The 15,056-nt window shown below is 36.3% G+C and overlaps 2 protein-coding genes across 38 annotated transcripts in view; one reads left to right on the forward strand and one right to left on the reverse strand.

Moving 5' to 3' along the window:
- LOC103417570 (uncharacterized) overlaps positions 1-12,026 on the reverse strand; it is a 29,745-nt gene extending 17,719 nt beyond the window's left edge. For 4 of the 37 annotated variants that reach the window (XM_070807528.1, XM_070807526.1, XM_070807527.1 and 1 more), the window contains exons 1-11: positions 11,583-11,971; positions 11,432-11,485; positions 10,879-11,012; positions 10,606-10,763; positions 9,656-9,782; positions 9,411-9,482; positions 9,124-9,178; positions 8,961-8,978; positions 8,729-8,849; positions 7,912-8,052; positions 7,758-7,838 (exon numbers count right to left, since the gene is read on the reverse strand). In XM_070807528.1, coding sequence (XP_070663629.1) covers position 8,052; positions 8,729-8,849; positions 8,961-8,978; positions 9,124-9,178; positions 9,411-9,482; positions 9,656-9,782; positions 10,606-10,673 — 462 coding nt within the window. In that variant the 5' untranslated portion in view covers positions 10,674-10,763; positions 10,879-11,012; positions 11,432-11,485; positions 11,583-11,971 and the 3' untranslated portion in view covers positions 7,758-7,838; positions 7,912-8,051. Of the gene's footprint in view, positions 1-139; positions 2,959-3,433; positions 3,564-6,523; positions 6,890-7,256; positions 7,596-7,757; positions 7,867-7,911; positions 8,053-8,315; positions 8,333-8,728; positions 8,979-9,123; positions 9,179-9,410; positions 9,483-9,655; positions 9,783-10,140; positions 10,215-10,605; positions 10,764-10,878; positions 11,013-11,121; positions 11,152-11,431; positions 11,486-11,582 lie in introns of those variants that run through there. The other 33 variants (XM_070807534.1, XM_070807532.1, XM_070807533.1 and 30 more) reach the window with 28 other exon arrangements.
- On the forward strand, positions 4,438-6,236 carry LOC139189416 (uncharacterized). The gene is made up of 3 exons (XM_070808364.1): positions 4,438-4,923; positions 5,132-5,203; positions 5,319-6,236. Exons 1-3 carry the CDS (start codon positions 4,438-4,440, stop codon positions 6,234-6,236), a joined length of 1,476 nt encoding a protein of 491 aa, XP_070664465.1.
- Positions 12,027-15,056: the final 3,030 nt, after the last annotated feature.

Genomic DNA, 15,056 nt, shown 5'->3' on the forward strand with positions numbered 1-15,056 from the left:
CATATAGCATGCAATTAACAATTAAAGGCGGAATCATGCTTGTATGCACTCAAAAACAAAACATGACCATGAAATTCAAAGTCTAGTAGATTGGTGAACCAATTAATCAACTCAAAACAAAGTGAGTTGAAATTAATACCTTTGTAGATTCCTCTTTGCATAAGCAAAGGCTAATCACCCAAAGAGATTGGGCCTTCATTCCTTGCTTCTTAGATCCATGGATTTGGATGGAAGAATAGGTTCTCTAAGTTCCCAAAATTGAGAACCTCTAAGTCTCTTCACCAAGGTTAGATTGTAGAAGAAATGAGTGACCTTGGAGTAGTAGGATTGCTAGATGTACCCTCCAAGGTGTTGGCCTCTTTAGAGAGAAAATTGAGAGACAATTCTCACCAATTTTCCCCCAAAATAAACCCTTAATCACTTAATGAATATTTGGCTATAAAATCATTTATATAGTCACTTCTTTAAGTGACCTAAACAACCAAAACCCTAATTCATTCACATATGGCCGGCCATTTAAAGGGATTTGGGCTTTTGGGCTTTAATGAATCTTTATTCATTAAATTGTCATACAACTTAAATTAATGGGCTTGACGTTCGAAGCCCATTGGGCCTTAAGGTCCAAAACTATCCCGAAGTCTTTAACGAACTTATTCGTTTGATTAATTAACAACTTAATTAATCCTTGCCATAAATAAATGATTAAACCATTTAATCATTCTTACTCATTTCCGTTTAATCTCCAATCTCTACCTTTTACGGTGTGCGATCCATTAGGTTCCTTTTAGCGAGGTAGTAGGCGATTAAAACCATTTTACATCGATTGTGAATTGAAACTATTTTCAATTCTCCCTTTAGTGATTACACACGTTTAGGGCTTCCACAAACCATGAGTGACACCTAGCAGCATATCATGGTTACCCAAGCTAATCAGAAGAGGTTAGAGAACCTATTCAGTTCGGGATTACAAATGCAATACGGTCCTTCTCTAATCTAATACTCTTGACCACATTGTTTGGTATGATAGTTTATTTATTCATGTCTACTATCCAATGTGATTCGTGTGCTTATATGATTTCCTTGAATGTGATTTGGAACGCATTCCTTAATCTCATTCATACTCTGGCCAGAGATTCCAAATCATATCATAGAGTATTCTCCCTCAACTGTTTGAAGGTTAGAGATCCCTTGTTGCGCATTCACTTGTCTCCATAGCTAAGTGGCTTAACCCCAACGATGCCGTGGACACCCCGAGGGGGTGACTTTGACATAATCAAATATCAAGGACTTAACCACAAGACAACTGTGATGCCTCAGGTCAAATGACTACTTTGCATTATCCCAACCATGAGTTCTCATGTGACATGGAATATAAGAACTCTTCGTTGATCACGTTCAGTGAACTCATTCTCTATTGAGCACCTACGTACTTGTCTTGATGTCACACACACCAATGACTCGAGACTAATCACTCTCCCTGAGAGAAGACATAGTACGTACTAATCTTAACGGACTGTCAACGCCCAATTGGCAATCCTATGATCAGGAACGTTTAGGATGTGTCTACGAAAGAATGGTCTCATGAATCTAACTTCATTAGATTACATTCTCCCAATCACATATTCCTTGGACTTTATCGTTTAAGCATATAACATTTATATGAGACGGCTCAAACAATAATGTATGCCCTTTATATGTAAAACTAGATTAGTTTAACATGTGAAATGTCCGTAAAGTATCATCACATTATTGGCTTTAGGGCACATTTCCAACACAACCTTCATATAGCCGAAAATGAGATGGAAGAAGATGAGGAGCGTAGAAGGAGAGATGACGAAACAAGAATGGTCAGAGCCTCACATTCCCGTCGAGTCATCCAGACTGTTGCTCAGATATGCAGGCCCAGCCGTTCAAGAAACCTTGATAGAAGCAGGTAACGACGAGGTGAAGAGTTGTTGGACGATTACTTCGTCCATAACAGTGCATTTTCTGATACATACTTTAGACGCCGTTTTAGAATGGAACGACATTTGTTCAACAGAATCATGACTGATGTTTGCAACCATGATTCTTACTTCGTGCAAAAGAATGATGCTTGTGGTGTTATGGGTCTCCTGCCTCAGCAAAAAATTATTGCTGCGTTGCGGATGCTTACGTATGGAGCATCTGCAGACCAAGTGGATGAGATAACGAGGATGGGGAAATCAACCATTCTTGAGGCCCTGATGAGATTTTGCAAAGCAGTCGAATCTTTGTACACGACAGAGTACCTCCGAAGACCTACGCACATGGACTTGCAAAGGCTTCTGAAGATGGGCGAGATGCGAGGTTTTCCTGGGATGATATGAAGCATCGATTGTATGCACTGGACGTGGAAAAACTGTCCAAGTGCATGGCAAGGCGCATATGGGGACATAAAAAGAGCAAAATATATCATTTTGGAGACAGTGGCATCTTTTGATACATGGATATGGCACGCCTTTTTCGGGGTTCCCGGGGCTTAAAATGATCTCAACGTCCTTGCCCAATCCCCAGTGTTCAACGACGTCCTGCAAGGAAAGGCACCACAAGTCACGTACGTCGTCAACAGACGTAGGTACGACAGGCCATACTACCTAGTTGACGACATTTACCCACAATGGGAAACATTTGTCAAAACAGTGCCACGTCCGCGAAGTGCAAAGGAAAAACACTTTGCAAGCTGTCAAGAGGGGTGCAGGAAGGATGTGGAGCGTTGTTTTGGTATCCTTCAAGCTCGTTGGACGATTGTCAGGGGTGCTGCCAGAATGTTCGATGTAGAGTCACTTCGATCCATCATGATGACGTGCGTCATTCTTCACAACATGATTGTGGAAGATGAGTTCGATTATGATGCGGTTGATGAATATGAGCCAGAGTCAGACACGATGAACAATTCAAGAACACAGATATATTGTGCGCATGATGCCACCGAAGAACCTGTGCAACACGAGCCATTAGAAAGGGATGGACGTTACAATGAAAGGGTCATTCAACGATATACTGCACTTCAAAGGTCATCTATGCACAATGATCGGCAAATTGACTTGATAGAGCACCAGTGGGCCTTGAAACAAGCTGAAGATACTTAAGTTTATTTAGTATGTTTGTTTGTATTTGGTGTGTTTATGTAATTTTATTTGGTGTGTTTTTTGTAGTGAGTTTTTTATTATTTGGTATGTTTATGTAATTTTATTTGGTGTGTTTATGTAATTCCAATTGGTGAGTTTTTTAGTTTTATTTGGTGTGTTTATGTAATTTTATTTGGTGTGTTTTTTGTAGTGAGTTTTTTATTATTTGGTATGTTTATGTAATTTTATTTGGTGTGTTTATGTAATTCTACGTACTAAAGGAAGGGCTAAATATTTTCCAACGACTGGACATCGATTTTTTGGTTCTTTTCCCACTCATCTGCTTAAGAAATTTGGTATGAATTAAACTCCACATTTCTCGCAACTACATCTCATTACCCGTAAAGGAATTATGAGTAACTTCAACCCAGCTAGTGCACAACGCAACATCTTCAAGAAGCGACCAATTCGTACCTGCATCAGTAGTCATTTTGTGGAAAAAAAATTGGATTGAAACTTTGAGAGAAAGATAGGAATTTGATTGAAAGTAGTTGAGAAAATATGAAATTGTGGTGTAAGGTAGATGGAGAAGAAGTGGTATTTATAGAAAAGTAAAAAAAAAAATTTACAAATTTTTTTTCAAATTTTTTACAATTTTTTTCGGATTTTTTACAATTTTTTTTAATTTTTATTCAAATAATTAATCTCTGCCGTTGGATTTTAAAAAATTTGAATTCCAACACTCCAGATTGTGCCACGTGTCATAACGGTAACTTTTCTTAATTTTAAAACTATTTTTTTTTTTTAAATTTATAAAGCTGATTAATATCAACCGTTGATCTTAGATCGAACGGTTAATATAAAATCAGTTTTTTTTTATTACCGTTGCAAATCGGACGGCTCGTATTAAAGAGCCGTTGGGATCGAACGGACCGTGGGAAGCCACGTGGCTTCCCAACAGTCACTGGGCGCGCGGGCCACTTGCCTGAAATCCTGTCGGGCGACGCGCCCCCACTCGCGAGTGAGGGGCACGCGCCTAACACAAAAAAAAAAAAAAAAAAAAGCCCGGACCCAGGCCTGACGTCACGGGCCTCGGGCCACAGGCCTGTCAATTGCCCACCCCCCCCGGCCCCCGAGCTCCCACCCTCACTCGGGCTCTCCATGGCTAGAGAAGAATTGACCGGCCCTCGGGCCCTTTCCTGCAGCCCGTCCCCCGGCCTACATGCAAGGCTGGACTTGCTCTAAAAGGCATATTTTATCTGACAAAATATTTAATCTTTTCATAAACAAATAAACCAAAATATAATAATCTCATATATCTACTGTTCCCTTGCACACCAATGTGTAAATGGTGGTGTTTGTTACAATAGAGACTTCTATAGAGGACATGGACCCTAATTTAGTGGCTGCATGGTGGCTGTTTATGCTTGCCACCGAATTCAGTGTCCACTGTTTCCAATGGGAACCAATAAGATCAGTGTTCTATAGCTATTTTTCTAGTAGCGGGTATACTAAGACTGCTAAGTACTATTACACATTGCCAAATGACAGAACTTACAAGCTCATGGTTGCTGATAGTGATTTTTGGACTCTAAATAGAGTGGTACTTGTGTACATTGTTGATGATGTCCAACTGATCAATTCAGCCCCATACATTGAAATTCAAGCTTCAGCAAACTCTTTTGACATTCCTCACAGGTCGGCCCCAAACATTGAAATTCAAGCTTCAACAAACTCTTTTGACATTCCTCACATGTCTGATCCTTTTGGCATATTTGAGGGATTTTTGAAGCAAGCTTATGAAGGAGATCGGGAACAAGACAATCTTGTTGAGGTAGGTATACATAACATGGAAAATGAAGAGAAAGATGGCGATGACAATTCGGAACATTCACATTATTGAAACTCCGGCGATGAACAAAGTGATGTCGATGACGACTTATATGACGACAATGTAGAGAAAACTAAAGGGAAATATACCAGTGGAAAATGCAATGGAAATAGGTAAGCATCACGTAATACGGAACCCTTCCCTGATTTAGGATTTGGAGATGTTGAAACAGACTACGAAGATTCTGATGGCTTTAGAAGTGGTTCTAGCTCATCATATGAAGGTGAACAACCAGTGAAGTGGAAAAGTAAGAATAAAATGCCTAAACTCATTCCTTTTAGAAGTGATTTGGATATCAAGAACCCACAATTTAGAACTGGAATGATATTTTCCAATAGAAAGGAGTTCAAACAAGCAGTGACATTTATGGTTGTGTGAATGGAGGACAAATAAGATTCCCAATAAGAGAGCGTTATGAAGTTCAGGGTATGTGTACAAATGAGGGATGTCCATGGGTGATTTATGCAAGCAAAATAGATCAGAGCTCTGCACTTATAATGAAAACACTCAATGATGTCCATACATGCCCGAGAAAGGAAAAGCTCAGACTATGCACCTCAACTTGGTTATCACATAGGTATGCTGAGGATTTGCTTGACAATCCTAAATGGGAAGTGTCAAAATTTCAACAAACTGTTCATAAACAATACAAGTTGCACGTAACACCGGCTCAACTTTATAAAGCACGGTCATTAACAGCTGAGAAGAGTGAAGGGGCTTATGTGGAGCAATATGCAAGGTTATGGGATCATTGTGAGGAGCTCAAGCGAAGAAATCCTGTGAGTACAATTTTGGTGAAGACTGAAATGGAAGGAGGAAGGCCTAGGTTTCAGAGGTTGTATGTATGCTTTGCAGCATTGAAAAGAGGCTTTTTGGAAGGTTGTAGGCCAGTGGTGGGATTGGATGGATGCCACATTAAAGGTCCACATCCAGGCCAATTGCTTGCTGCCATTGGTATAGATGCCAACAATGGCATGTATCCAGTAGCATATGCAATTGTTGAAATTGAAGATAGAAGAACTTGGACTTGGTTTCTCGAGCTACTCATCACTGATTTGGGTATTGAAAATGGGCATGCTTGGGTCTTTACGCCAGACAAACAAAAGGGGTTAATAAAAGCTGTGAAGGACCTTATTCCAACTGCTGAACATGTACATTGTGTTCGACGCTTATATAACAATTTCAAGAAAACACACGTTGGCATTGCATTGAAACAAATTCTTTGGTCAGCATTCCAGGATTTAAAGCAGAGATGACTAAGATGGAAGTTGAAGATGGATTGGCTATAAGTTGGTTTGATGACAAACCAGCATGTCATTGAAGCAGATCTTATTTTAGGACATCATCTAATTGTGATATCTTGTTGAATAATCTATGTGAGTCTTTTAATAGTGCAATATTGGGAGCAAGAGATAAACCAATATTAACTATGGTGGAGAGGATTACAACATAACTAATGGTCAGAGTGGCAAGAATGAGAGAAGCAGCAGGTAAGTGGAAAAATGAGGTTGGCCCTAGAATATTTAAATTGGTTGAAAATAAATAAATTAGAAAGTGGTTCATGTATTGCTTGATTGTCTGGTGATAAGGAGTATCAAGTGAAGCATATGAGTGGAGCACAATATGCGGTTGATTTAGCAAAACACACATGTACATGTAGAAGGTGGGATCTCACTGGAATTCCTTGTGCTCATGGAGTTGCCACAATCTATAGAGAGGACGATCCATACAAGTATGCTCACTGGAATTCCTTGAGAGCCTACACTCCTTATATCCATGCCATGCCTAGCCGAGAATTTTGGCCACCTACAAATCACCAACCCGTTGCACCTCCAAAGTATCATAAGCAAGCTGGTAGGCCAAAGAAGGTGAGGGGAAGAAAGCAAGATGAGCCACAACCACCATCAACCTTAAACAAATTGCCTAAATGCTTCAGCAAGGTCACTTGTGGAATGTGTGGCAAGAAAGGTCATAATCGTACAACATGCGGGAAGAGGCAACGACAAGCTTCACAAGTAAAAGTAGCTTAATGGTTTCACTTATCTGCATTTTTAGTCACATATGGTTGTTATAAATTGGGGAATATCATCTCATAGGCCTATGGAGAAGCTGGGAGAGGACAAACTTGTGGGACAAATGAAATTGGCCATAACTCACCAACTCCTTAAAGTGGGCAAACAAAAGCAATGGTGTGCTCATTGAAAACTTCGGTATTTTAAATTTTAGTCTTGTACTAGAAATTGTACCCGCGCGTTGCTGCGGGATGGAAAACTGTATGAAAAATTATGCAACTTTATTCTCTCCATAAAACAAATACACTAAATTTTTTATAATTAGATAATAGAGTACAAAAATATCAATGTGGCAACGTAAATGTAAGTGGTGAGAGAAGCTATCCTAATTATAACCCTATTTGTTTTTATTCAGGCTTGAACAAAGAAGCAATCATTTTTACTTTCTATATTCCCAAATTCGATTACCCTTACCCAACATCGTTTGTAATAAAAAGAAAGGGTTGGTTCATACATAACAATCAATTCTTCATTGTTTGTAAGAAAGAGGAACTTGTGTGTTATGCAATTGGAGGAGAGGGGTTTTGAACTTGGGTCAATTTCCTGAATTGTAACCAAACAATGTTTTCGTATTAGTTAGTAAATATTTGGCCTTAATCACTAACTTGGCCTTAATCACCATGAATTAAATACTAAAATGAATTATGCTAAATAAGTGACGAATGCAAAAACAGATGTTAATTGAATTAATAATTAGTGACTTACTCAATAAGCTCAAAGTCCTTTTCGCGTAGGCTAGAGTAATGGCTTGGATGAGGAAAGTTGAAGATGACATCAAATTTTCACCTGCCAAAAGCAGGTGGCAATCATTAAACTAATAGCTTATTGTTTAATAGAGTTGAACTTCTGAGACACATACACTTTCAGAAAATTTTGGGCTGGGAATTCCTGCTGCCAAGGATCTGAACAATGGGGTACATTTAATAGGAGAAGTGAGCTGTGTACTTCACGATGCAACTGCGTAGTCTTTTTGTTGCTTCAACACATGATGAAAATATTTCTGGGAAAAGAAAGATTAGATAGGTCATCAGGAAAGATTCAATAGGAAATGTAATGTATAATTTAAAAACAGTAAGCTATTATCAGCCAACATATCTTATTTGTTAATCCATTACTTTGCTTTTCGGAAACAATCCCTTTTTCACAATCACCAACATGATTTTGTCGTTCAATAGGAATTGAATGTGACCCTGGTCGAATCTCCTAAATCAAAACTCAAAAGTACAAAGATTCATCATTTATAGGACTTTATCCCGAGAATCGAGGACACCTCCCTGTGTCTGGTTTCATGTGAACACCTTACCTTATATTGCATCCCATTAACTACCGCAACAACATACCGATACAATGAACATGGAAATCCATATACTATTTGACAATACCAAATCAAGCAGTCTCTAAAGATTAGAAACGAACCCTAGAAAGCAGAAACCCTATCTCATATGCATTAAAACAATTAGCAAATTCTCAATAAATCGTCACAAAAAATGTATAGAAGAGTAACCCAATTTCTTATTTCAAATTTAATCAATATTTTATCATTAATGAAAGCAGAGTCTTTCCATTTAAACCAAACCCATCAAATTAAATGAACAATTAAGTCCAACCCACACTTCAAAATCCAAACTTTATATCAAATTAAGAAAAGAAAAAAATCAATTTTTTTTTGTGCTCACCAGTCGCCAGTTTTTGGGTGCCTGCTCATGGGAGGAACCTCAAAAGTGGGAGCCAAATGCATCCCTTTGTACTTCCTCTTGTCATCCATGCAGTTGAGGAGAGATATGGAGAGAGAAGAAACTATAAATTTGGTGAAAATAAGCAATTGGGTGGTAAAAAACAAAGATGCTTTAGCCTTTTAAGAAGCTGAAAATTGAACCAAACTATATGCACTGGGCAATTGAGACTCACCCAAAACAAAGGAAATACCTGCATAGAAGTATTAACACATTAAGTAAAAATTAAAATTATCTCAATTTGAAGCTCATATCATGCGCAGAAAACGAAACCAAAACAAACAATCTAACTGAAAATTTGAAATTTAGACCAACTGAGACGAACAAAAGTCATTTACCATGGAAGATTATCACAAAATCGCAGGACTCAGACAATCTAAAATCGAGTAGATTCTACGGGATAGAAGAAAACACAAAAGTTATTGCGGCGGTGGAGCAAATAGCAGAAGGCAGAGTAGAAAACCCCATTTCAGATACCTCTCAAAAATCAAAACCCAATTGAAGATTTTGCGGTTTTCATTCAAATTCAATAATTAAAAAATAAATTATAAAAAAATCATTAAAATTTAATAATGGTCACAAATGTAAGTAAAATTAAAATTAGTAACTAACAAAAAATAAATACCCATGTCAAAGAATATTGCATATGGAGGGTCTTGGAGAAAGCTTTGCCTCTATATACTTTAGAAATCGCCCCCTGAAAGCAAAAGAGAAGTAAATCAAACAGCCATACACAGCATCCAAACACACAGACAAAATTACAAAAGGAAAATTTAAACACAAAATTCATATGTAAATCGAAAACCACAAAAAAATAAAATAAAAATAAAAATAAAAATTCAGGCACACTGAGAAAGACGCAGAACTCACCAGAGTATGTGAGTAAACCCGAACTAAATGTCTGCAGGTTGTGCCCAAAAGCTTCTCACCAGATTTGCCAATAATTAAAGCATTCATTTCACTGGTTTCGTCCTCAAGGACCAAGTTTAGTTTGTACCTGCTTATAAAAGTTTAAATTAGATAAGATTGATCATCAAAGATATATTTCTTAAACAAAGCCAAAGAAAACACGTTAAGAAAAATTGTTTAGTGTTTACTCTTTCTGATCAAGACATTTTGAAGATCAATTGATATGAAGTAAGTGAAAAAGAAGAATGAAAACTTACGGAAGAAAATAATTTGAACAAATAATTTGACATAGTGGATAACCATTTGAGTAAATAATGAATGTCAAATATTTTTAATGAAATTAGTTTTTTAGCACTATTGTTTACATCTATTTATTTTGATTTAATATTTTTCATTTATATATTGACTACTTGAATCGGGATTTTGAGCATAAATATTCCACTGACCTGTAAAAAGTGGACCTAATCCTTGGGGATGTGGCAATACATCTAAGAAATTATTCCATTGAATGTTTTCTCCCCTGGATCCAGGAACAGCCTGATTAATTAACATATGCAATGAAAGACAAATGCAGAATCTAGATTTTTAAATCCATCATATGATGAAAACTTTGATTGACTAATATCAATTTAGAATTTTCCAATACCACTTAAGTGGAAACCATAGATTTGTCATTTGTATATAACTATAATTAAACTGTTTCTATGAAAGACACCATTATGACAACAATAATTTTAACCAAAAAGATGGAATGGATTTCTAATTGCATAACATTGAGATTTAAAAATCAATACAACACCACTAATTGTAGGCAGTAAATTGTAACATGAGGCATTGGCAAAAAAGAAGAAATGCAAGAAATATTTTGTGCAATTGGTGATAAAAGTTAATCATAACATGTTAAAAATTACCAAGGAGTTGGTAGCTGGTCTGCATGTTTTTGACAAATCAATTGCCCAATTGTTCGATCTTTGTGCATTTGTTTGGCACAGTTTAGGCAAGCATTGTACCACCAATCGTAGTGTGCGTCAAACTGCTTGACAGATTCTTTGCAGAGAAAGGTTTCGTTCTGTAAAACAATTTAACAAAGACTTGTATAAGCAGGATTAATAATATAGATATTTTTAACCAAATGTGTCAACATGCATTCAACATTTTTAACAAAAGATAAACAGATTTAATACCTTGTACAAATTTGGATCTAAAAAAGCCAACTCTTCAATTGTTACCTTCTTTGCTGTCTGCAATATTTGAGCTTTACTGGCTTGTTTTGTAGAGGGTAGCAGTATTTTTAAAAGGCTCTGTGCATTTGGAAAAGCTGCAGAGTTTAAAATAGCACATTAGTTGATACATTTTGTGAGAGTAGCCTTTCTTGTATTGTAAGAGCATATAACATTTTTTTTTAAATAAATTGTAAACAAACTTACACTGATTTTATGAATTTACTTCCGGAATATCTGGATCAATGAAGAAAAGCGAAGAACCAATGGTGTTCAAGACTATCTTATTTGTGTGTTCAAAAATTATTGAAAAAATGCTTGTTAAAAAATAGTTTGAATATATTTAGCCAATTTAAAATCAAACATAAAATTGCATCTATGAAAAGGCTAAATTTGGGTAAATAATCTCGGTATAGCATGTAATAGTTAATTTGGTTGTCAGCGTTGGTATTTGTATAGATGTGCAGGAAAAAAATTAAATGAAGAAAATGTAATAGTTAATCTGGAAATCACCAACCTCAACATGCACCGATTCTCTCAGAAGAGAGATCACCCAAATTGGAGCGAAAATCTGCCAACAAAATCAATCCCAATCGTAATAATAGTCAGACAACCAAAAATGAAATAAAACTGGAAAGCAAAACTAAAAAAATCTGAAAATCACCAACCTTAATATGCACTGATCCTCTCAAAAGAGAGGCTTGAAACAAAACGGCGAAAAAGACAAAATCGATGCAACACACAGATCGCAGCCAAAAACAGAGAAGAACAGCGAACAATGATTGCAAAAAATCAAAGATCGTGTCTCGCTGGAGATAAAATTGCGAAACAAAAAGGAAGAAATCGAGAGAAATGAAGGCACACAACGACGATGACCGAGGAAAGCAGAAGCCCTAAAGCAGAAAATGGAGAAAGGTAAAGTGAAACACATGAACGGAAGGAGAGAAAGAAACGACAGAAGACCTTTGGGCTGAATGGGTAGAACTTGGAATTCACTGCACACATAAGGAAAAGCACGGCAAAAATAAGAAAAATCGGAGGGCATTTCCGATATTTCACTGTTCACTAATAGTGAAAAACAGTGCACCCGAGTTTGGGTTTTAGTATATGTATAATGTATAATTTATAGACGGATGTATGTGTAACTCCTTTATTGATCATTTTGTAGCATGCCACTGGAGGAAATATGGGAAGTGAAACTCCACCAAATCAGGGACAAGAACAATCTGCATCTAATGCAAGTTCTTTTGACCTATGTCTTTGTCCCTTTCTCGTGTGTGCTTTTATAACCCAATGCCATCTGTTAATTTTTCAGGTTTTTTTTTTAGAGGTATTCACCAATTCCCCCCTGAACTTGTGACCATTGGCCAATTTCCCCCCTCAACTTTAATTTTGGCCAATTTCCCCCCTCAACTCTCATAATTAGTCAATTTGCACCCTACTGTTATTTTTTTTAATTTTCCATCTATTCTTTTTTTTTTCAATCTTTCTAATAACTTCCAACAAAGTACTAAAATTAACATAAAACTCACATGCATAATATAGGGTAAAATGTACAAAAACATAATACAATTAGTATGTGATATGGGTTGATTATAAGAAAAAGTTATGAATCGGGTTTAAAGCATGTAGAAGAAGAAATAATAATCCTAAACTCATGGATCAAATCTATTTCAATAAAATGGGTTATTCTTAATAAGGAGTCGAAAATTATGAATTGACTAGCCATTTTTGAACTAAAGCTCGATTCTCCGCAATTTACTTGAACTTAGCTTTCACTTTTATAAAGAAAATTGTATTCACATACAAAAATGTACACATCAATCCTTTTCGTTATCAATTTTTTGTAGTAAAAAATCAAATAAAATTACTCCATACTGATTTATTATGACTAATAATACTATCTATGATAAATTGTAAAATTCTAAATTTTAATCTATTTGTAATAGGATAAAGACATAGGAAAATGATTAACATACATCTTATTTAGTTTCTTATACACACTTGTTTAATTATGATCAAATTAAAAAATTAACAGTAGGGTGCAAATTGACTAATTATAAGAGCTGAAGGGGGAAATTGGCCAAATTAAAGTTGAGGGGGGAAATTGACTAATTATGAGAGTTGAGGGGGGAAATTGGCCAAAATTAAAGTTGAGGGGGGAAATTGGCCAATAGTCACAAGTTCAGGGGGGAAATTGATGAATACCTCTTTTTTTTATTGTTTGTAGGTTTCTAAAAGGGGTAGAGTGAAACAAAATGCAAGAGGCAAGTCACTGCACAATTCAAGAAAGCCACCTGAAAACCATAGAATCTGAAGGAAATCATTTGGAAGTTTAGACTTTTTGTTAATGTCAAATTTTTTTTGTATGAAGAGTGAAGACAATGTTGTGAACTTTAAGCCCTTAGTATTTGGTATTTTTTTTTTTTTAACATAACCAAGCAATGAAACAATATTATTGATACAGTAGCAATGAAATGATCAGGCGTTGAATTCTCTTATGGTTGCTCAAAATATGTTAAGATACAAAAGTGGGTGTGTTCAGTTTAGCATGTCACGAAATCAAATTTTATATAGGCTATGTAATATGACAAAACGGATTAAGGTTTGGTGTCAGAAATGGAGTTGTAGATGCATATGCGCTACACGAACACGACTATCCGCATGAATACTCTCTAACACAAATTTGAAGGGTTTTACTAAAGAAGAGCAAAAACTTGTTAAAAGTTCTTAAAATGACAAAAATAACCTGAACACAAGTCATGTGCGAGGCACATGACTTATTTTGGATGAAAAACTTAACGGAGTTTGGATGAGATGACAAATTGATAATTTCGGCAAGTTGGTATGACAAATTGCTAAAATTTTTAGTTTATATGACACATTGAAAAAGGTCTACAAGTTCATATGACATTTCAAAAAAATTCCCTTGAAAAAATTATGGTCCCTATGTCCAACCAAATAGTAAGGTTTTTGATGAGATAATGCATGCCAACTTGAGCATTACAATGTTCATGATTTTGTTTGCGTCTATACATATATTTACTCCATAAATGTAGATTAGGTTGGTTGGTAAGGCATTGTATCTATCGCGTTCTTATATTCAAATTTAAATTCTTCTCTCGTAAGTTATAGCTTATAATATCGTCTTACCAAAACTAAAGATACTTATTTTTAGTGGGATATATTTTGCTTAAGTATGTATGTTTGCAAGATTAAATGAAAACCTCCAAAACGTGTGGGGTTTAATTGAATTCTAACCACCACCACCACCCTCATATAATTTGGGTAAAAGGCCAATTTAGGAGGGCTCCTTTCAATCATTTTGTACCCCTGCATATTATTGTGATTCAATGAAGCTCGCCGTTAAATGAACTGCACCAAATAGGGGAGACCTTCTCCGAATCTCTGTGTCCGAAGTCGACAAACATAGAGATCCAAATCACTCATTTTAAATCATATGGTTCTCATTAGCTCATTCTACTGACCTTTCTCACACAAACCACGAGTTCAGGTCTTCCTCTCTTTAACTACCTGGATATCCAAGTTCTTGAACTTCGAAAACAAAAATCCGGAGAGGATCTTGACTCCAAATATGGTAGCTTTTCTACTGTGCATGTAGCTAGCCCCCAGAACAAAAGTACAACTATTAGTAAAGCTTTATGAGGGGTCGCTCTAAATTGATCTTAAAATTAACTAGTCCGTTGGTCCAAAAATTGTTTTGACAATGTTGCATTTAAAATTGTCTGACAATATAACATTATTCTAGGCAAAACTTTGTATAAATTATAAGTTCAAGCAAAAGACACAATACAGCTTCTTCTTGACTATTTTAGGTGTATACTCAATTGCTGAAAATTCTACCATGCTCATCATAATTCTTGCCAATCCACCAGGCAATTGGGTTAAATTGCCCTTGACCAAAAAAATGATGGTCCATCGGTGCCAAACCAATTGGTGGGCTCCAAGGAGCTCGTTGAACTACCCTTGCAGCCCGTTGGTAATAAGGAACGACGGCCCTGACGTCAAGTAGCAGAAGGCTAGCCCCAATTTGGATGTCCCACAACTGTTGGATTTTCAAAAGTTTGTTGATTCGGACTATTAAATTTCAAACGATAAAATAAATTTAAAAAGATGATGTT

Source organism: Malus domestica, chromosome 11, assembly GCF_042453785.1.
Source record: "Malus domestica chromosome 11, GDT2T_hap1".
In the NCBI taxonomy this organism is placed as follows: Eukaryota; Viridiplantae; Streptophyta; class Magnoliopsida; order Rosales; family Rosaceae; genus Malus; species Malus domestica.

Bases quoted from the DNA above. Each gene is read 5' to 3' on its own strand.
- LOC139189416 (XM_070808364.1), top strand. From the start codon at position 4,438: ATGGTGGTGTTTGTTACAATAGAGACTTCTATAGAGGACATGGACCCT. The intron at 4,924-5,131 runs GTAGGTATACAT...TCCCTGATTTAG, and splicing joins AACAAGACAATCTTGTTGAG to GATTTGGAGATGTTGAAACA. The intron at 5,204-5,318 runs GTGAACAACCAG...ATTTTCCAATAG, and splicing joins TTCTAGCTCATCATATGAAG to AAAGGAGTTCAAACAAGCAG.